Genomic DNA, 23,170 nt, shown 5'->3' with positions numbered 1-23,170 from the left:
CAGTATACCAAAGATAGGGCACCTGCTGGAGCAGTTTTGCAACAACCGCTTCTTTGTCAATGTCAGTAAACCTAAAGAGCCGATTGGTTTGGTTTACTTGTACAATGAAAATCTCATCTTGCTTACTGCTCATATGGATCAAATCGTCTCAGTGCATTTAGATAGAGCAAAAAAGTAAAAGTACAGAATAAAGTGTAAAAACTACAGAGAAAGTGCAGTACAAGGTTATAATGAGGTAGATTGTGAGGTCATACCATAGGTCCATTCAAAAGTCTGACTCTAGGAAGAAGAAAAGTGAACACACATCTGTCCACAGTGGGAGATCAGCAGTGGGGAGCGGCAGCAGTTTTAAATTTCTGCGTGTTAACATATCGGATGAGCTGTGCTAGGCCTGGCACGTAAATGCGATCATAAAAAGGTAAATATACTGGTGTGTTTTCCTCAGGAGGTTGCCTTGTCATTAAACACTGACTGTTGGTACTGTTGAACGTATCCTGACTGGGTGTATCATGGTATGGTTCAGCAATACAAAGGTGTGGGGATGTAAGCTGCAAAGAGTAATGCACCACAGGCACATCCCTTCCCACCAGCGGCAGTATGTATAGGAAGCACCACAAGATGATAACATCCATCATCTAACATCCCTGCAATCCGGCCATTCCAACTTTTTGCAGCTACCGTCAGACAAGAGGTAAAGAAGTTCAGTCTCAATTCCCTTCACCCATTCAGTAAATCCTTAATCACAATAGATTAGCAACACTATAACCAAGTAAATTATCCACAGTTTTTATTAGAATTTAAAAATGTTTATTTTTGTGAACGCTGCTTGTGTGATGTAAGTTGTTCATTGCACCTGTATATATATTTATTGGTACATACGACAATCAACTCGACTTTGTCTTGTATCAGTAATGAATGATTAACTACATATTTCCATCTGTATTGCTGGTAAATACTTTGCATTGTTAAGTGCAAAATCAGCAAGTTTTTTTAAACTCTGGTATAAATACAGGTGCCCGAAAAACCCCAACACTACAGTGCCGCCTCTGTACTGGAGTCGAACTGCAGCCGTCCGCCACACGTATGGAGCATGCGTATTGTTGTAGCCAGCCCTCTTGGAAGGGGTGGATCAGCACGCGCATAAATGATCGGGGGACCCCAGCTCGCCGGTGCGAGTACGCATGCGCGCGCGAGTGGGCGTGGTTGAGGAATAATGTTTTAGTGCGCGTGCGCGTTGGAAGAAGGCGCCGGACAAGGTAAGAGTCGGTTTGGATGGGTGACCCAGGACGCTGGCTGTCTCACCGGTGGCCCGTCTCCTGAAAGACGTATCCCGGCTGCGGGTTGCACTGCTACTCGTTGGTCTGCGAATGCACTGGGAATTTTTATAGGGAAGTGTTGTAGTACGCGATGGCTGGAAAGCAGGGTCCGTGCCCATCTTGGTGAGGTATCTCTCGGGCTGATGATTCGCACTGTGTCCGTGCGGTAAAGCCCGGTCTGTTAGGCGTTTTCCCGGTGTTGGGCAATACCTGGTCCCTGGCCACGTCAGTAGACCTGCGCACTGCAGGTTACATTCTGGTGACTGGTCCTCACAAGGAGCTCATTCATTCTTCGTCTCTTGCGTAACACACATCCACATCTGTAGGAACTCTGTCTGTGCCCCCGTCCCCGAGCACTCTGTTGGCAGTGTCGGTGGATTACAGTGGCGTGAGCCGCTTGGGAAATCCGTGCTCAAAGAGACCCTTCAGAGCTCATAATCAGGAAGTGACAGCAAGAATCTAGACTTTCTGCTGCGTTCAGCCGGAGCCAGGTTGCTGCTTCGTGGCACGTAAGAAGTCTTCCGCTGTTCCCATCCGCGTAAGTTAATTTGATTGCTGTCTTTTAAAACACATAGTTGAATTAAAAGTTTAGCCGAGAGGTATGGCTTTCAGTCAGTCGATGACTAACGTCAAGAGTGAAGGAGTTTTCGATTTTGAAAAGATCTAAATTGAGAAAATCACTTCGAAGCGCTCCCTTTAAAGATATTCCTTCCAGCTGACCTTCCACACATTTAATGCTTTGTCCTACTGTTTATGGTTAAGCAAAGGGAAAGCGGTATTTATGACTGCAAGTTTTGATTAACAGCAATGGTATTCAACTAATTAATAAAATTTGGTTGTGAAGAGGTAGGTAAGAACTGGGTGGACATCATTTAGTCCCGAGTATGTTCTACAATTCAGCAAGACCATGACTGATAATCTGTACGACCCTCCCCACGATAGAAGGCATCTTCAAGAAGCAGAGCCTGAAGAAGATGACATCCATCGTCAAGGACCCTTGCTATCCAGGGTGTGAGTTCTCATTACCACCCACAGTGAGGGGCTACAGGAGCCTGGAGGCTCACACTCAATGACTTAGCTTCTTCCCTCCATTGTCAGCTTTCTAAATGGCCCACGAATACTACCTCATACGTTTTCCCATATTAGTCTTTGTGCTGTTCTGCGAGGAGCAGCACGGTAGCGTAGTGGTCAGCACAACGCTTTACAGCACCTGCAACCGGGGTTCAATTCCTGCTGCTGCCTGTAAGGAGTCTGTGTGTCCTCTCCAACACCGTGTGGGTTTCCTCTGGGTGCTCTGGTTTCCTCCCATAGAACAAAGATGTTCTGGTCGGTAGGTCAGTTAGTCACTGTAAATTGTCTAGGATGTGGTGGTGTGGTGTGAAGGGCCAGAGAGGCCTACTCTGTGCTGTATCTCAATAAAGTAGGGGGGGGGGGGAAGTACAACTACTAGTGGCCTACCAATGTTTTCTGCCATTTGCTATTTCTTGCTATGACTCATATTAAATCTAACTCTACATCATATTATCAAACTAAAGTCACTTCTCATCACTAATGATCTCCTTGACCTAGTGACACTCAATCACCCTCATCACCTCATTTTCCTTTCTACCTTTGTAAATGTCAAAGTACCCAGGAGTATTTAGGAGGTACCAACTTTGGTCATTCTCTGGCCATATATCCATAATGGTAGTTGTTGGGGCCTATAGCAGATATTAATTTCAATAGCAACCACTCTTCAGATTTGAATGGGATTGTAGATTGAATTTAAAGTCGGGTGCCTGTGAATGTATAGATGTGGCCCAGAGACGGTGGGGATTAAAATTCATTTTGGGTGTCTGGAGTGTTGGTGTTTGAATATTATGTGTAATTCAAAGGAAGCATTGTAGATACTAAAGAATTGTAACTGAAGAATTGTCCTGCTGTCACCTTAGGTTTTTAGCAAATTAGAAATGTCATGTAATATTGAGTCAGGCAGGGCTCTTCTTCCAAGAGTGTCTCGAGTATGATGCCTGCGGACGTGCTGAGTAAGGACTCCTATATCACCAGCTTCAGTGTCTCCTGGTGACTTTCACAGCCACAACGGCAGTGAGATCAGATCTCTTCTGTGTATGCCATTGTTGTGCACTTACCTTGCTGTAACTGCTACCGTTGCATCCGTCGTTCTAACCTTCTCCCCTTTGCTGCTTGACTTCACCCCTCGCCACCCGTTCGATTTATTCTTCTTCCCAAATACTATTTTGTTCCCGTTTCCGCCAAACTAGCTGAAATCGGTGGCAGATCTCCTTGCAAAGGTATTCGCCTCGTTCTGCCCAAGTGAAATCCGTCCAATTTGTACGGGTTATGCCAGCCCAGAAACCTACGAGGTCCTGAGGAACCCCAGTAAGTAGCATGCAGCACTGGCAGTAATCCTGGGATGACTGCCTTTGAGGTGCAACATCTAAGGCCTTGTCAACCTCTGTATCTCTGTATATTGGTACTGATTAGGGATATGACCTCTGCATGGTGATTTCCTTGACCCTGATACCAGCCTGTTCCCCCTAACTGTACAATCCAACATCACTCATGTTCTCTCTTTTATTCCACCCTCCTGTGCAGTTGAGGCCCTCACAATAGTTAAATTCAAGTTTATTGTTGGGTGTGCGAAGTATATACTTGCACTGATTCAAAGTAAATTTACTATCGGGCTACATATACAATACCATGTACCCCCTTGAGATTCATTTTTTTGCAGGACTTGCAGGAAAATTAAGTTTAATTGAATTTATGAAAAACTGTACATAAAGAATAACAAACAACCTATATGCAAAAGAAGACAAATTGAGCAAATAAAAAAAGTAATACTAGGAACATTGGTTGTAGAGTCCTTGAAAGCGAGTTGGTGGGTTGTGGAATCAATTTAGAGTTGTGGCGAATGAAGGTGTCCATGATGGTTGTAGGGCAATAACTGATCCTGAACCTGGTGGCATGGCTCCTGCCCAAAGATAGTAGCGAGAAGAGAGCTTGTCCTGGATGGTGGAGGTCCTTGATGATGCATGCTGCGTCCATGTGGCAGTACTCTGTCTAAACGTGCTCTTTGGTGGGGAGGGTGTTGCTTGTGATGGACTGGGCTGTATTCACCACTGTCTGTAGGCTTTTCTGTTCCTGGGCATTGCTGCTTCCATACCAGGCCAGGATGCAGCTATAGAAGTTTGTCAAAGTTTTTGGTGACATGCCAAATCTATGCAAACCTCTAAGAAAGCAGAAGTTCTATTGTACCACCTTTGTGATGGCACTGGGTTCAGAACACATCCTCTGATCATGGTAACACCAGCAAACTTAAAGTTACTGACCCTCCCCACCTCCGATCCCCCAATGAGGACTGGCTCATGGACATCCAGCTTCTTCCTCTTGTGGTCAGCTCTTCAGCTTTGCTGATGGTGGGCGGTTGAGTGACGAGTACAGATGCAATGAAAGCTCGCTTGCAGCAGCATCTCGGGCACAGAACATCCACAAGGAAAACAAATCATGCGCTTTTTTTTTAAACAAGCAAACACAGCTCAACAAAGTCAACTTTTGGTGCAAGGTGTAATGATTGGAGTTTTGCTGATTTGGTTCAAGAACCGAGTGGTTGAAAGAAAGTAGCTTGGTGCAGTGAGGCTTCAGGCTTCTGTACTTCCTGCCCAATGATAGCTAGGAAAAGATGGCATGGCCCGAATGGTGGGGATTTCTGATGATAAATGTAGCACCTCCTGTAGATGATACTAGTGTGAGGAGGGATGTGCCCGTGTTGCATTGGGCAGAGTCCACTACTCTCTGCAGCTTCTTGCGCACATTCCCATTTGAATTATCACAGCAGATCTTGATGCAACCAGTCAGGATATTTTCAACAGTAGAAGTTTGAGAGAACATCCCATAATAAGCCGCACTGCCTCAGGACCATAAGAAAATAAAGATGCTGATACACTTTCCTTATGATTGCATTTATATTTTGGACCTAGGACAAATCATCATGAACTTAAAGGTGCTGACTTTCTCCACTGTCGATTTTTCAATGTTTACTGGCCCGTGTTCACCCTCTTTTCCCCATCCTGAAATCAATACTTTATTACATCAGGCTTGCCAGAAAGATGTAGCATCGACAAGCCTCACACATGTAGGATGTGTATTCCACTCAGCCCTGATATCCTACCATAATCCTCAAGATCATCAGGAATACTGGTGAATTGTCTCAGCCCAAAGCAGGGTTCCCAGTCTAGAATCCACCAACCCCTCAGTTAATGATAGGGGTTCATGGCCTAAAAAAAGTTGGGAATTCCTGGCCCAAAACATCGACTGCTTAATTCCCTCCATAGATGCTGTCCGACTTGCTGAGTTCCTTCAGCATTTTGTTGTCTTGCTCAAGATTTCCAGCATCTGCAGAGTCTGTTGTGTCTCTGATTTGTGCAAATGTCACAGTAAGAAACCAAAAAAAAAGATAATTACAGATTAAAATAGTTGTTTCTGTGGATCTTTTATTTTTTGCAATTGACAGCATTCATTTAATCCTTGATCTCTTTGTACTTGTAGAAAATGACGTCGGAGATGATCCTGGTGACAGGTGGAGCTGGTTATATCGGTAGTCACTGTGTGGTTGAGCTGGTTAAAGCTGGATACGTTCCCGTCGTGATAGACAATTTTCACAACGCCATCCGAGGTAAAAAGAAGCTTTGTTTTTTTTTTGCATTTGTATGACGATTTCTGTAATACAGCGTATTTTGTTTAATTTTCTGTGCTAAGATCATGGTTTTGCACTGTTGTGAGCTAATTACTGTAGAGTTGGGCTTGAGGTGAGCAGAAAGGAATGTGGAGACAGATGTGAAGAAATAGAGGCGAGTATGGCTAGAATTCCCAGGATCGATTATTTTTATCTTTCAGCTAATATTAATTCTGTTTCTCTTCCTGTAGACGCAGCCTTAACCTGCTGAGTATTTACAGTTTTTTATGTTGCTTGTGACCACCTTATTTGGCTGAGAGTTAAACTTGCTCTCTCCCCCCACCCCCCCCCCCCCCATTATTTAGCTATATGGAGAGTGTTACATCATGTTCCTGATCTGTGCCTTGTATATTGTAAAGTGACGTACGAGGGTTGGAATTTGAGTCGCTTGCTGAAGGGCTTAAAGCCTCTTGGGCACAATATTGAGGTGGCTGGTCCAAATGAATCGCAGGTCAGCGGTGACCCCACAGGATGTTAAGTTGGAGACTTAGCAATAGTAGTTCCATAATTGCCAAGGGTAAGCACTGAGACCCTTTTTTCCAAGTTAAAAGCTGATATATTCCAGATCCTTTAGTAACACTAATATTAGCCACTTGTCAATCGATTTGGGATGTTGCCTAAGTGAAGGCAAAGACTAAATGTGAACAGTTCAACTCTGTGCAATCAGTCGAACTTCTGACCCAGTGATGAAAGGAGGGTCCCTGATGAAGCAGCTGTAGGTTTTAGGATCTAGGGCACTGTGCTAAGCAGGGGTTCCCAATCTTTTTTTAATGCCATGGACCAATTCCATTAAGCAAGGGGTCTGTGGACCCCAGGGTGGGAACTGCTGCGACCTAGAGCAATGTCCTAGGGTTGGGATGATTGACCACAACCATCTTCGTGGTACATTTACAACCTCTGAGCGTTTCCTGCTTGGTGTCTGTTGACTTCAGTTTTACGAGGGTTCCTTGTAGCCACATTGATGCTAGGGGCAAGTTATTACCTCACCCCTGGAACCGGGCACCTCGATCCCATTTTTGATTAAGGTCTTGATCAGATCTAGAGCCAAGACATCCTGGCAGAACTTAAGCTGGGAATTGTAAGCAGTTCATTGGAAAATAATAGTCACGTAAGACAATAAGTCATAGGGTCAGTAAGAGTCCATTCGTGCCATTGAGTCCGCTCCACCATTCCATCTTGGTTGATTTATTCTCCTGCCTTCTTCCCGTATCCTTTGACACCCTTACTAATCAAGAACTTAATAATTTCAGCTTTAAATATACCCCACAACTTGGCCTCCACGTGTGTCCCTGGCAATGAGTTCCACAAATTCACCACCCCCGGCCAAAGAAATTCCTCTTCATCTCCTTTCTAAAGGGGCATCCTTGTATTCTGAGGCTATGCCCTCTGGTCCTAAATAGCCTGCACTTTTAGGAAGCATCATCTCCATGTCCACTCTATCTAGGCCTTTCAATATTCAATAGGTTTCAGTGAGATGCCCCTCATTCTTCTCAACTCCAGTGAGTACAGGCCCAGAGCCAGAATATGCTTCTCGTACATTAACCCTTTCATTCCCAGAATAGTTCTTGTGAACCTCCTCTGGTAATTGGTTTCGTTAATGTTGATTAAGGGCAAAATTGTGTTCTGAGAGCTTGATAGAAATTATGCTCAGGCATGGTACTTGAACTCACTTACTTTGACAATGGTGCTGACTTTGGAGCCACGGTATATGTCAGGCAGAGTCTATATGAGAGGCACAAGTGCTTTCTTCAAGTTAAAAAGTGATCTAATAGTCTTCCTTGACAATGCTTCTTAAGTATGAATTTGAATAAGATTTTTTTCCCTTTAATAATATTTGAGGCATAATTAACCATTTCCTCCCCTATCTGGAAGACACTTTTTTTTAGTGGTTATGGTGGTGTGTGCGCAAGGCACTGTATCACAATTAGTAATTAAGCAACATTTACAAACTATGGATATTTACGTTTGTGTTTAGGCTTAAAGTAGCCAAGCCACTCGATGATTGTAGTTGAGACGGATTACTTTTTGTTTTGTAATATAGGGAAAGATGGAGTTCCCGAAAGCATTCGTCGTGTGAGCGAGATTACAGGAAAAGAGATTATCTTCCGAGAAATTGACCTGCTTGATGAATCGGCTCTACGTAATCTCTTCACAGAGGTACCAAACTGAGAACAAATAACTGTAATCATTTTTGTAATGTTTGGCCATGTACATTGTGAGATCTAAACCATGGGTTAGGAAGTAATTTTCTGAGTGTGTTCCTTGGCCAAATGTATTTAGATTGCATGTCCACTAAGATTTCTCAATCTTCTGGTAATTGCCCAACCTCCTTCCTCTCCTTCGTTCCCCATTCCTGTTTCCCTCTCTTACCTTATCTCCTTACCCGCCCATCACCTCCCTCTGGTGCTCCTCCCCCTCTCATTTCTTCCTTGGCTTTTTGTCCTCTTCTACATATTTCTCCTCCTTCAGTCCTTTATCTCTTTTGTTACGTATTCAGGCAACAATAAATATATGAGTTCGGCAAGGGTTTCTTATAACAAACAACACGTTTATTAAACACAGAAAACAAACCCCCCAAAAGTAAACAAACACTACCGTAACCGGAAACAGCTGCTGAGCGGCTGTTCAAACAGTTCGTAAAGTGATATTCCAAAACAGTTCTTTAAAGTGGTTTTCCAAAACAGTTCTTAAAGTGATATTGCCAAAAGTTCGATATGCTCACAGTCCATTTAAAAGGAGAGACTTTACAGGACGATTTAGGTTCTCTTTCACGTCGCTTGCTTCGATCCCCGACGTCGAACTTCCCACGAAGAATTTACGAAACAGAACGGCTTAAAGGCACTGACCTTTCCTTCTCCACTATCCTCAATCCTTTCTGGTAAACCCAGGGATTAACACGAAGATAGTCAACGAAATCCTTCCAAATAAGGATCAAACAAAGGTCGCCCCCGTTTCACCGTAGAAGGCGATTCTCCTCGATCTTTAACTTCCAACTTTGAATCTTCACTCTCCTCTAATTCTCAAACTAACAGAATCATAAAGAACCTGCTGGCAATGACCTTTTAAACTTTAGGCATTAAATAAAAACTTCATCCTTCAGCTGAACTGCGTCATCACTTCAAACACGCAGTGGCATGAAGTCAACTTGGCAAATCCAGCCACGAACTGCCCCTCCTCACAGGGTGGGGTCTACCTTTTATAACCTGTAAAAAAAAAAACCCGTCACATGATCTCTACTGGCGGGAAAATGACGTCATTCCACCATCACAAGACCATCACCTCAAGTCCAGTACAGCTTCAACCCCAGTCACATGACAAGGGCACCACTGTCATGTGTCACGAGTACGTAACACTTTCACCAGTTGACTTCCAGCTCTTTACTTTTCCCTCCCTCTCTCCTGGTTTCACTGATCACCTACCACCTTGTACTTTTTCCTCCCCTCCCCTCCCCTCACCTTCTTACTCAAACTTCTCCCCCTTTTCCAGCCCTGATGAAGGGTCTCGGCCTGAAACATCAATGATACTCTTTATCCATTGATGCTGCCTGGGCTGCTGAGTTCCTCCAGTGTTTTGTGTGTGTTGCTTTACCCACCAAGGGATATGTGCAACTCACCGGCTAACCAAAAACTATGGACTGGTCATGGCCTCCTCTCTTCATTTCTGCTCTCTACATAAGCATCTTCAAAATCCTCTCAATGTCAGAATTTTGCCTGAAATCCTCTCAACATCGGGCTGAAATTCAAAACTTGCACTGTCAGCCAGTATTATTTATTATAACTGAAGCTGTTTTAGTAATTCCCTGACTGTGAAGCGCTTTGAAACATTTTGAAGTTATGAAAGGTACTTTATAAATGGAAGGTAGTCCATCCACAAAGTATTTAGCAGCCACACTAAACCACTGCAGATTAACATTATGTAGTACTGTTCACTCAGTTGCAAAAATTTAAATTAAAAATGTGCTTATGATTAAAAATGCTAATTTGTCCATCAAACCCATTTGAAAAACTTCGATCCATCTTGTAATCTCAAATCAACATTCTAGTTTCGAGGAGGTTTATGTTCTTGAGTTCTCCCAAAATGTTACCACAACTGCAAGTGATACATTTTAGTAATTAGGTTTTCCTCTTTTTTCTCCCCCCCAGTTCAGATTCTCAGCTGTGATTCATTTTGCGGGTTTGAAAGCTGTAGGTGAATCTGTCCAGAAGCCTCTTCTTTATTACAAGGTCAATCTTACAGGAACGATTAAACTACTGGAGGTGAGTGTGTCTGTGTGGGAAGGAATATGCTTCTGTGAGAGAAGTAAGAATCTAATTTCAGAGTGGCAAGTTTCTCATTACTGATTAAAGAACAAGCTGTCAGCAAAATGTGTTAATTCTGGTTTCAACAGGAAGCCTAGACTTTGCATACTGTTCTGTTTGTTAACTATTTTCTGGATTGCACCAGTCTGCAATTTTCTTAAGATTGAGCTTGGATAAACGCTAATTTTGGTTACAACACCTGATACCAAAATAGTATCGCTGGGATCAGAAAACTGGAAAGGGTCTTGGATAAACTAACTGAGTAAATACTTAATACTGTAGTAAAATGAGCCAATGAGAAAATATTAAGAGCAAAGTTAAGAAGCTCCCAGAATTATACTTTGTATAGCACTGGAGGCATATTGAACTGTTGTGTATATAATGGCATCTTAAAAGAAACAGATAGTTGATTGTTATACTATAAAGAAAATGACAAATAAAATTAAAAAGTTGGATTTAACAAACCTGTACATCTTTGGAGGAAACTGGAGCATCGTCAGAAATTCCTACAGTTAAAGGCAGAACATACAGACAGCGGTGGGGATTGAACCCAGATTGCTAGCACTGTAATAGTGTTACGCTAACTGCTACACTACTGGGCTGCCCCCGTAACAGCGCTATGCTAAAGTGCTGGACACCCGTGTGTAAAACTAGGAGGCTGCTGCTCAGGGCTGCATTCTGTAGATCTGCAAACTTCACAGAGCTCCCAAAAAGCAATGAGAATCAAACACTCTTGTGCAAGGAAGCTGGGGAGAGCAAAATGCACTCAGAATTGTCTGATTCCACCATCAAGAGCAGCACGTGAAACTTCGACCACAACTGCCATCTGGGCCTTCTGTCCCATTGAAAATGCTGCTCTCCAGCAGATTAACTAAGATGCATATCCATAATCTCTCAAGCCTGAAGGGACTATTGGCAGTGACAAAACTGGATAAAGATCTTGTATTTCCCTGTATTTCCACCCACACCCCCAATCCATATTTCTTTTTCATTCCTCTACCATTTTTCCTCTGATAGAGGAACTTAAAACATGAACACTCAGATGGAACAAGCAATTATGAAGACAGGTGATATGTTGGCATTTATTGGAAGAAGACTTAAGTACACGAGATGTTTTGCTTCAGTTATACATTAGTGTGTAAAAGTCTCAGGCACATATAGCTAGGGTGCCAGAGACTTGCACAGTACTGTATATTATGTCTTTCCATTTACCAAATAACACTGGGCTAATGTAGCTAAGTACTCCTATTTCTGTTTTCCAACCGCCACCTATTTTAACCAATATACAGCACTGTGCAAATGCCTCAGGCAGCCTAGCTATATATGTGCTTAAGAACTTTGCTGAGTACTGTTTAGGATTCTGGAATATTGTCTACAGGGCTGGTCACTGTGAAGAAAATGTGGACATATGGTGGAGGGAGTGCAGTAAAGGTTCTTCAGGTTACTTGTTGGACAAGTTTGACCTGAGATGAATCAGAATCAGATCTTTTATCACCGAGCAGCACCCGCAAAGTGCTGGAGGAACTCAGCAGTACAGGCAGCTACTGTGGAAATGAATAAACAGTCTACATTTTGGGCTGAAAACCCTTCATCAGGACTTTGTTTTGTGGCAGCAGAATAGTGCAAGACATACAAACTGCTATAAGTTAAAATTAAAATAAATTAGTAGGAGAGATTAGATAGTGAATGTGTACTGTTTTGGGATCAGAAGAATGAGAGGTAATCTCATTGAAATATACCCCATTCTTAGAGACTTGTTTGCTGAATGGTCCTGGGATCACAGTCTCAAAGTTAAGGTTGACCATTCAGAACCATCTTCATTCCAGGTATAGTGCATGTTTGGAATTGTACCCAAGAATGCTGTATAGGCCAATTTGTTTGATGTGTTCAAGACGGAGATCTATAGATTTTTAAGTATGAAGGATATTAGGTGATAGCTTAACATTCTGTTGAATTTTAAATAACATGGATAAGGTTTAGAAACATCATAAGCACTAAGTTGCAAAATGCCAGCTATTTGTCAAATGTGTTCTAAAATAAATGATTTTGGGGTATTTTAAAACACTGCACTTTTTACATACGTTCTCAGTGCAAATACTGTGACAGTCTGGCTATTTCTTTTACTTGTCTACAAGAATTATTATAAATAGGAAAAAAAACAAGTTCAACACAAAATTTGATTATATTTAAGAAAACAATGGGTTTGATTGGTTTATATGTTTTATTTTGGTACTTCAGGCCATGAAAGAACATGATGTCAAAGACATTGTATTCAGCAGTTCAGCAACAGTGTATGGTTCTCCCGATCACCTACCTATAGATGAGAAACATCGTGTTGGCAGCTGCACTAATGCTTACGGAAAAACAAAATACTTTATAGAAGAGATGATCCGCGACCTCTGCAATGTAGAAAAGGTAACTCTCCCCCCCCCCCCCCATTCTACATGTTGATTTGCGAAAGTTGTTGTGTTGTCGTAGGCTAAGTGTATCTGAAACATTGGGGAAGATCTTCTGTGGCAGCACCAGCACCTCAGAATTGTTCCTGCGAAAGGGGGAACTCTTGGAGCGGCAACTTATGCTTTTGTGTTCTGTGTTCCCAATGGCAAAGTCCTGCACAGAGGCACAGATCTATCTGCTCTGTCAGTTCTAGCGTTACTCTCCCCCTACCTGCCAGAATTTGGTACAAGGACGTGTCTCAGGTCACAAGTGAGTGGATTTACTGGCCGTGGGAGGTGGAGGAATGGGGAGAGGCATTGGATGGAGAAGAATATTTAGCATACTGGGTTCAGTTCTGATCAGAACATTACAGGAAAGATTGTGCTGGGGGGGTTCCAAGATTCACCAGCATTTTGCCTGTGTAGGAGGGCTAGATTTACGGTGAGACAATGGATAGGCTGGGGAAGTGAGGGGGGACAATTTGATAGAATTATAAATTTCTGAAAGACATTATTGAGTTCTACTCCCCTACCGTCTCCCCATAAACTTTAACCACATTCCCGTCATCTGTTGTAACATTTACCACAGACTCACTACCCTCTTGCTTAAGAAATTCCTCATTATCTCAGTTTTAAACAGGTGCCCCTTTATAATGAGGTTGTGAATTGAATTGACTTTATTACATACATTCTTCACATGAGGAGTAAAAATCTTTATGTTACGTCTCTATCTAAATGTGCAATTTATAGTAATTTGTAATATATAGTATGTACAACAGGACAGTCAATATAACATAGAAATACAATTGTATCAGTGTGCATTAATCAGTCTAATGGCCTGGTGGAAGAAGCTGTTCTGGAGCCTGTTCATCCTGACTTTTATGCTGCGGTACTGTTTCCCGGATGGTAGCAGTTGGAATAGATTGTAGTTGGGGTGACTTGGGTCCCCAATGATTCTTCGGTCCTTTTTACACACCTAAGCAGTAAATGTCCTGAATAGTGGTAAGTTCACATCCACAGATGCACTGGGCTGTCCGCAACACTCTCTGCAGAGTCCTGCAATTGAGGAAAGTACAGTTCCCATAGCAGGCAGTGATGCAGGCAGCCAGTCAGGATGCTCTCAATTGTGCCCGTGTTGAAAGTCCTTGGGACTTGAGAATCCATACCATCTTCTTCAACCATTTGGAAAGTATGACCTTGAGTCAGAGATTCTTCCATGAATGAAAACGTTCTCTCCACATCCACAATATCTTATTTATTCAGGACTGGAATGCAGTGCTGCTTCGATACTTCAATCCTATTGGTGCACATGAGTCGGGAATGATTGGTGAGGATCCTCAGGGTATTCCCAATAATCTGATGCCATACATTGCACAGGTGGGTAAATGCTTTTTTCACAGTTTAAATTTACTTTACCCTCTACAATGTGCTTTATTTTAATAAAGAATATTATTTATGATCAGTTTATAATTAGACTCGGAGTCAAGTATATTTTCACTGACATTAGCCGTGAAATCTGTTGTTTTGTAGCAGCAATACAATGCAGACATAACAAATTACTATAAATAACAATTAAAATAAATAGTATCAGTCACTGAATTTTATAATAAATGTTTTAATGGTTTATTTGGGTCAGAAACTTTTAATCGTGACTTTGAGGTTCTTTCTTGCTCTCCCAATGCCCTCGTGTTCTTGGGGTGTACAGAACTGTATGAAGATTTTAGCAATGTATATATAGCTAGGATACCTAAGAAGAATTTTGCACAGTCCTGCATTTGTCAATGTGGAGAGGAGAGTGAGTTTGCAGATCTTGCGGGAGCTAAGGATGTTGGGAATGGCAAGGGTGGAGTGCTGTGGGAGGGGTGTGGGACAGGTGGTAGAGCAGGAATTACAGGGCAGGGCGGGGAATGGTGCTAGTGCAGACACACCCGGCCCTGACTCACTAGGCAAAGTCATTTGATTCCAAACAATTGATTTATTGATCATTACAGAATGTCTCTCTGGTGCTTCCCTCCTCCCTTCCCCTTTCCCTGCCCCCTTCCCACTCTCAGTTTACAATAGAGACCCATATCAGAATCAGGTATATGATCACTCACATATATCATGATTTTTTTTTACTGCAACAGTACAGTGCAATACATAAAATTACTAAGGTACTGTGCAAAAGTCTTGGGCACCTCCCCCGCGCCTTTTCTCCCCTCCCCGGATCCACTATCCTCTCCTATCAGATTGCTTTCCCTCCAGACCTTTACCTTTCCTGCCCATCTGGCTTCACCTATCACCTTCTAGCTACCCTCCTTCCCTCCCCTCCCCATCTTTTTATTCTGGTGTCTCCCTCGCCCCTTTCTTTCCAGTACTGAAGAAGGGTCTCAGCTGTTTAGTAATTTCCATAGATGCTGACAGACCTGCTGAGCTCCTCCAGCATTTTGTGTGTGTTGCTTTGGATTTCCAGCCTCTTCTGTTTATGATGCTACTTTTTTTCCCCGATTATGCTCTTGTGACAAGTCTTTATACACAACTTCATTAACAGCAATTGCAATTGAGGATAATTTGATTCTCAAGTGAATAAACATACAAATTTGTATTCTTTACCATTGAACCTGAATAGTAGATGATATAAAGACAGGATGTTACATCTTTACAGTGTAACCCGTGCAGTAGTAATGTTTTCATACTTTAAATGTAGCCAGAGTCTTTTGCTTTAGCTTATGGATAATGTGGATATTGGTACTTGATCACTGAAGATATCTATTAATAACATCAATGGGTTTTACTTCATAGATCTTACAAAAATCTCATGGGTCAGGAGAAGTTTAAATTGTAAAAATAAAATGGAATTCTACAAATGGATCAAAGCAAAAGACAACATTGTGCAAGTTGGAGATGAGAGTATAGTTCTGGACTGTGTGGCAGATGAATGTTAAAGACTTGGATCTAGAGGGATCAAAGTCTTTGATTTTACTTTTTTGAGGTACAATGCGGAATCAGCATTTCTGGCCCTTTGAGCCACGCTGCCCAGCAATCTCCTGACTTAACCCTAGCCTAATCACAGGACTATTTACAATGACCAATTAACCTACCAACTGGTACGTCTTTGGAGGAAACCCACATGGTCACAGGGTACAAACTCCCTTCAGGCAGCAGTGGGAATTGAACCCAGGTCACCCAGTCTGTAAAGCATTGTGCTAACTGCTACACTACCATGCTAGTTGTTTTGGATTGTGAATTGCAGACATACAGTAAATGGAATCTTTTCCACTGTGATAGAAAATGTTAAGAGGACTTTTTAAAACAATTAAAAATTTAAGATACTCATTAACAAAACATTGTTTCCACTCTTTGGTTAAGCGGCCTGGTCATAAGTCATTAGTATTAAATGTTCTACTGCGCCCTTTTGTCCTGGTGTCCCTCGCCCTTCCTAAAGTTGTATTGTCTCGCCATGTAATTTTTGAACCGTGGACAAATTGGATAGCCATTTTAAAAAGAATGTAAATCAAAGTAGAGGAAGAACGCAGGAAACTGGAATTTGAGCAGGTAACTAGTTAAATATTCACACTGATGTAAACACACAGGGGTGGATGTGTTCCCACATATCATTTGCATTTCTGCTAATTAAATATTTCCATTTTTAATGTTCTGAAATGTAAAAAAACTCTAAACATTTTGAAGTCCTTCATCTTATTCCCCTTCCCAAATCTCACATCTATGGGGAGCTATTTAAAATATGGAAAATATTTTGTAAACTGCATAAATTATTTCTGGAACAGCTGGTTTAGTTGACCTTTTCCATTAGTCATATTTAACAAAGGTCTTTGGTGGCATGTTCTTACAGTAGTCTCCTGTGTGAACAAATGCCTATTTGGTAATAAATCACAGATTAAATGAAAATGCAAGTGTTAGTGAGATTGGAGGGGTGGGTGGATAGAATGGCAGCATTTACGCAGATAAATTTTCTTCTATCTCCTGCCTTCTTATCTCTATTGCACGAGTGTATCACTCATACACATTAGGAAGGCAGAAAGGATGGGAGGAAATATATATAGGGTTGCTAAATGGACAGAGCTGCAGGGACATTGAGTTGTGGAGAGGATGCAATGTAATATGAGCAGGTTAACTGCTTAGGTGAAGAAGTTGAAGATGGCATGTAAAGTCAGGGTTATTATTTTTTTTGGTAATGTGGATAGCAGAACAGAATTATTTGTGAATGGGAAGTGTTGGCATGTACTGAGTGGAGTGTAAATGCACCCAAAGGTATAAATGCAGATTTCAAAAGCACTTTGTGTATGTCAGACACAAAATGCTGGTGGAACACAGCAGGCCAGGCAGCATCTATAGGAGAAGCACTGTTGACGTTTCGGGCCGAGACCCTTCCTGACAAAGTTCTTCTCCTATAGATGCTGCCTGGTCTGCTGTGTTCCACCAGCATTTTGTGTGTGTTGTTGTTTGAATTTCCAGCATCTGCAGATTTCCTCGTGTTTGTATATGTCAGTCTTTATTACAAAATAATTGGAATACAAGGTTAAGGAAAGTGTGCAGTAACTTTGCAGGGGGTTGTTGAGCCTGCAGCTGCAGTACACTTTCGTTTTAAACTCTGTTCCCATTGTGCAGTTGCCTTGGAATGCAGTGTAAATTCCTTGTGTTGACTCCAGGCAATATGTACTCTAAGCTTTGATGAAAGTTTGAGCAAGAACCTTACTCAGTCTTTCATCATTTATCTTATTCAAACATTCCAAGGTCCATCTATCTGTAAGATGTGCCTTGATGAAAGATTGAGTCAGATGGACCTTTCCTTCTTGGACATTGAGAGAATTCTCTCACTGAAGCATAGAAGACACCAAGAGCATTGATGTTGTAGAATAGGGGTTCCCTAACCTTTTTTATGCCATGGACCCCTACTATTAAATGAGGGGTCTGTGGACCCCAGGCTGGGAATCCCTGGTGTAAATGGTGAGGGGCTTTTCCTTTTCATTGAATCTTTGAAATTCTTTACCAGAGGTAGTAGTGAATAGAGTTTTGGTGCCAAGGGAATTAACCCCAAATGGGGAACATGGACATTCAAAAGAGGGACTGCCAATGCATGCTTGAGGAACCATTTGACTCTAATGGTTTTATTGAAGTTCCAACACTTTGGATGAGGTGCTCTGTAATTCTGGATTGCTTGGCAGTCATACAAGATTATGTCCCCTCGGATTGAACCAAGCTTCTTCTCGGGCAGTCCCTTGGGGCCGAATGTGGCTTGCTTGCACTTCAGTTTTGGTGGAGTCTGAGGTTGCTCAAGCCACTGTGAACCTCGCTTCCTCTGTGAGATTGGGTGGGAGGTGTCTGATAGTGCACCTAGGTCAGCAATTTGTGAGGAAACACATTTCCTCTGTGCTTTTGACGCAGGCACTGCGGGTTCTCAGTGCAGACAACACCACGGCCTCCCCCAGTTGATTTAAAAGCTTTAGCAAGGTCTTAAAAACCCAAGGAAGATCGACACTGCTCTCCAGATTTCATTTGAAATTTCTTGGGGGTGGAGTCTGACGTCCCTCTGAGTTGACTGAATTCACAGTATGATTTAGGAACCAAGGGAACATAATAGTTTAACCTTTTCTTCTGCTGGAGGAGGGGCCAGCATTTACAGCACTACTCACTGATTTCTGGGCAAACAGCCAGTTTTGTGCCTTTATTGAATGAAGGGTCAGGTGTTATTTAGCCTTGCTTCACGGCAATTCTATTCCTTTGGTTTCACTCCTGCACATTCAATAACTTTTGTAGAAGGTGATTCCACGCTACTAGCTCGGCACTAGCCTGTCTGCGAAAGAAAAGGTCAATTTTCCTTTAAACGCAACTATTACGTGATTACTTCTGAATTATCAACCTTCTTCCTAGGTTGCCGTTGGACGCCGGCAGTGCCTGAGTGTTTTTGGGAATGACTATGACACAGTTGATGGCACAGGTGAGATACACTGTATCACGAGGATTATTATTGCTGGTCAGATGTGAAGCACTCAGCCATAAAGCAAGGTGGTTGATTGTCGGTTCATGCCACCAAGGAGGTTTCCTAACCTGTCCTATAAGAAAATTGACAATTACTAAATCTGTATATCTAGACTTCTTGTCGGTAAAGTTGTTAAGGTCGGTTACGGGAATTTGCTTTAATATTTTTATTTATGGTGATTTTTGACTCTTATTTTAAATGTCTTTCCTGTTTACTGTGAAATACCCATTTATAACTGGGTATAGCCGGGTGCTGCAGGACTGTGGGTGGCTGGGTCAGATGTTGCTGGTATTCAGAGAAGGGGTTAGGAGGCCTAGTGGGTGTCTTTGCATTAACTTGCTTCAAAGCAGAAAATGAATGGAGGTTCATTCCTCCAATATTTGAGAATTTGAAAAATAATTTATGCAGTGAAGTTTCATTGCCTTCAATGTATTGATAATTCCTCGTTTCAGTAGAGGAGGGGGAGGATAACGACTTTTAGATGCAAGTACATTTCTTGCATTTGGTACCTTCGGTGTATTGGTTATCACAGGACTGTCTAGGGTAGTACTGTCAACTTGAAATAGATAAAACACTGGTGCCATCACTGAAGCCCTCTTCTCTTAGTCAGTTAGAACCATCCCATGCCAGAACCTGGCTCATTGAAGCCTCTGGCATTGGTGGCAATAATTTCTGTGTAAGGAAGGGTTACAAGTAGGGAATAGTGTGGGAGAAGATGACACCATGGCAGGAGCTGGAAGATCACTCCTTTGTGTAATTATTTAATGCCATCTGGCAAATGAGGAAGTGTTAGTCTGATGACTCAAGAAATCCAGAGCCCGTATATTTGATAATCAGCATTTATGTGTGTAGTAGTAATCATTACTTGCGTGGAAGTGGTTTCTTTGGTACAATCAGAATGTTGTATTTCATTGAAGGCAAATAAGCTATAAAAACACAAAATGCTGGCAGAACTCAGCAGGCCAGATAGCATCTATGGGAGGAGGTACTGATGACGTTTTGGGCTGAGACCCTTCATCAGGAGTGAAATAACATGGGATGGTCGAGGGGGGGGGGTGGTATAAGAAGTGGGGGGAGGAATGAAGTAGAGAGCTGGGAAGTGATAGGCTGAAGGGAAATGGGCTAGGGGGGAAGGTGGAGAATTATGGGAAATAAAAGTAAGCTATAAAGTGGTTTTGTCTCCTGACTTTTATAATTAGAAACGCAGCATACAAAAGTGAACAGATTGGTGCACAATGCAATGATTAGAAAACTGTATACAGTTTTGAGTGAAAAGTTTCACAGGCATTTTTTTTGTAGTTAAATCCAGGAGTGGATACCGGCTGAGATGCTGCTTGATTACTCTAAGGAGAGACGCGGTAATGAAGCCTGGGTTTAGACTGAATTGGAAACAAGTCGGGCTAAATGGTCATTTTATTTTGTCCTGTGAATGCTTCTGTTCTACCTATGTGCACTGGGCAAGGGAATGCAGCCCACAGGATTAGAAAGTATAAATTTTGTTCCCGGGGGGTATTTTATAAATTGTAGTTGGAAAGAGAGCAAGCTGTGTTTACTTTGAATTTGAGCCTGTGTGATTTCAGACAATTAAATGCATTGTCTTACTGTTTAGGTGTCAGGGACTACATTCATGTTGTGGATCTTGCAAAGGGACATATTGCTGCATTGAAGAAACTTAAAGAGAAATGTAACTGCAAGGTTTGTTATTGCAAGTTGTGTCCTGGGCAGCTTAACTCCATTTACACTCACGACTATTTATACTGCAACCTTTTGCATTCAGTGTACCTTACTGATTTTCTAACTCTCTCTAGGTGTACAATCTTGGTACTGGGACGGGCTATTCAGTGCTACAGATGGTGAAAGCAATGGAAAAAGCTTCTGGCAGAGAGGTATGTCTTAGCATCTTTAAAGAAAACTTAAGATTCAGTGAACTTTCTGTAGTGCCGCTTCTCGTCTTGGCTGAGTGTTAAACAAAAGTTAATTGGCCTGTGCATCACAGTTGTGAAGATGGATTTTGTTTGCCCAAATTTTGCAGGTTAAGTATCAGATTGTTCCACGGAGAGAAGGAGATATTGCTTCCTGTTATGCCAATCCAGCTCTTGCAGAAAAAGAACTTGGATGGAAGGCAGAATTTGGAATTGATAAGATGTGTAAGTATTCAGCGTGATAAAATTGTGTAAGTTTTACTGTGGTTTTATATTAATGCATTTTGTGCATGGTTGGTAGCTGACCAGTATTTTTTGCCTCTGGTTTTCAAAATTGCTGTTGTAAATGTATTTAATATGAGCAATGCTATCTAGAGCTAACTACGAAAAATCTTAATAAAAGAATGTCCTTTCTATTTTAGGCCAAGATTTGTGGAATTGGCAATCCAAGAATCCTTATGGTTTCAGCAAGAATTAAGGATCTGATGCAAAATCCAACAGTTGTTTTTTAAAGGAAAGAATTTTAAACTTTTTAATGAAAACCCTTTTATTTTGGAATAGTCTGTTAAACAGATCACTCGTAATGAAAAGCAGATCCAAAGCTCTGATATTCCCGTCTGTAAAGTGGGTGGTGTAGTGTAAAAAGGCAAAGTAGTTTTATAGAAGCTGTAACACACAAAACACTGGAGGAACTCAGCAGGTCAGGCAGCATCTGTGTAAAAGAGTAAACAATTGACGTTCTGGGCCAAGACCCTTCATCAGCCCAAATATCCACTGTTTATCCCTCTACATCGATGCTGCTTGATCTGCTGAGGTCCTCCAATATTTCACGTGTGTTGCTCTAGATTTCTAGCCTCTATAGAATTCTTTTTATTTATGTGTAGAATGTTGTAGTCTTTTCCTTTGAAGGAACACATGATTTAGTGAATTTCCAATTTACCATAATACCTCATGTTTAATATTGATTATATCTATGCAGGCAATTGAAGTGCACTGTTTGTTGAGAGTAGCTTCTTGCATTTTTATTGTTGAAAAATCCATGATCAAATCATTGGTCTTCAAACTAAAATTACATAGAACTATATAGAAACAATTATAGAGTTATATGCTGCACACAGGTTGGGTGTAGCTGCCTGTGATTTAAACTTTTCTACTTTTGAACTCCTTTGCAATAATTTCATTTACAATAAACTAAATTTTAGAATGCGTTTTGTGTAAATATGCTTGCCAACATGGGGGGCGCGGAGTTTGTAGGATTCTGACCTGAATTGGTCTCGAGGTTGAAACAACACACTTCTTGTGATCGTGTTTGATGTGCACTCCTAATCCAGTCTGATCTGGGTGGTCCAAGTTGTAGCTGTAGTAGGGATATTCTAATTAAACCGTTGATAGTTTTTTTTCAATAAAAACATGTAAAAAAATTAATGAGGGTCAGCTGTTGCTTAGTTTTAGTGCACAGCCTGTAATTAAAAGTGAAAGATCAGAGACATCAGCACGAAATCTGAATTGCACTCCAAGATAATAATTTACCCATTAAAGGGTGTATTCTCAATTTTGCACTAATAATTAAGAACCGGTGGTGCGGGGGGGAGAGATGAGAAATGTCACAGATTTTCTACTCATCATTGCTGCTTTTGGTGTATTTCATCCATTAATTAGAAAGTGCTTTTGGTAAGTATTGTTTGGTGGTGTCACATATTGCAGCTTCGATCTCTTGGCTGATGATCAGGTGCTGAACAGACACATTCAATTTGTTCTTTTTAAGATCAGGTATATCTCTGCGTGCTTTCACACTGTCAGGTAGTGTTGCAATTCTACTTGGGGTGGGGGAGAGGCTGCTTTCCATAAGACAAAGGAGCAGAAGTTGGCCATTCGGCCCATCAAGTCTGCTCTGCCATTCCATCATGAGCTGATCCAATCTCTCTTTTAGTCTCATTCCCCCGCCTTCTCACCATAACCTTTGATGCCCTGGCTACTCAGGTACCTGTCAATCTCTATCTTAAATACACCCAATGTTGCCCGTGGCAACAAATTCCATAGATTCACCACCCTCTGGCTAAAAAAAATTTTTCGCATCTGTTCTGAATGGGCGCCCTGCAATCCTCAAGTCATGTCCTCTCGTACTAGACTCCCCCACCATGGGAAACAACTTGGCCACATCCACTCTGTCCATGCCTTTCAACATTCGAACTGTTTCTATGAGGTCCCCCCTCATTCTTCTAAACTCCAAGGAGTACAGTCCAAGAGCGGTCAAACGTTCCTCATACGTTAACCCTCTCATTCCTGGAATCATTCTAGTGAATCTTCTCTGAACCCTCTCCAATGTCAGCACATCCTTTCTTAAATAAGGAGCCCAAAACTGCACACAGTATTCCAAGTGAGATCTTACCAGTGCCTTATAGAGCCTCAGCAACACATCCCTGCTCCTATACTCTATTCCTCTAGAAACGAATGCTAACATTCCATTCGCCTCCTTCACCATCGACT

General features: G+C 41.8%; 1 protein-coding gene across 2 annotated transcripts; it reads left to right on the top strand.

Moving 5' to 3' along the window:
* The first annotated feature begins 1,130 nt into the window (after nucleotides 1–1,130).
* On the top strand, nucleotides 1,131–21,889 carry gale (UDP-galactose-4-epimerase). Of its 2 annotated transcripts, none has more exons than XM_059954462.1 (11): nucleotides 1,131–1,256; nucleotides 5,862–5,988; nucleotides 8,090–8,205; nucleotides 10,191–10,304; nucleotides 12,585–12,761; nucleotides 14,045–14,158; nucleotides 18,653–18,719; nucleotides 20,371–20,456; nucleotides 20,570–20,647; nucleotides 20,794–20,908; nucleotides 21,106–21,889. In XM_059954462.1, exons 2-11 carry the CDS (start codon nucleotides 5,865–5,867, stop codon nucleotides 21,159–21,161), a joined length of 1,047 nt encoding a protein of 348 aa, XP_059810445.1. In that variant the 5' UTR covers nucleotides 1,131–1,256; nucleotides 5,862–5,864; the 3' UTR covers nucleotides 21,162–21,889. The 2 variants fall into 2 exon arrangements, with proteins under 2 accessions (XP_059810445.1, XP_059810444.1); XM_059954461.1 differs by lacking the exon at nucleotides 1,131–1,256 and adding an exon at nucleotides 1,263–1,854.
* The last annotated feature ends 1,281 nt before the right edge of the window (nucleotides 21,890–23,170 follow it).

The sequence above is a fragment of the Hypanus sabinus genome, chromosome 30 (assembly GCF_030144855.1).
Source record: "Hypanus sabinus isolate sHypSab1 chromosome 30, sHypSab1.hap1, whole genome shotgun sequence".
Classification (NCBI taxonomy): Eukaryota; Metazoa; Chordata; class Chondrichthyes; order Myliobatiformes; family Dasyatidae; genus Hypanus; species Hypanus sabinus.
This window is presented reverse-complemented; position numbering and strand designations above follow the sequence as displayed.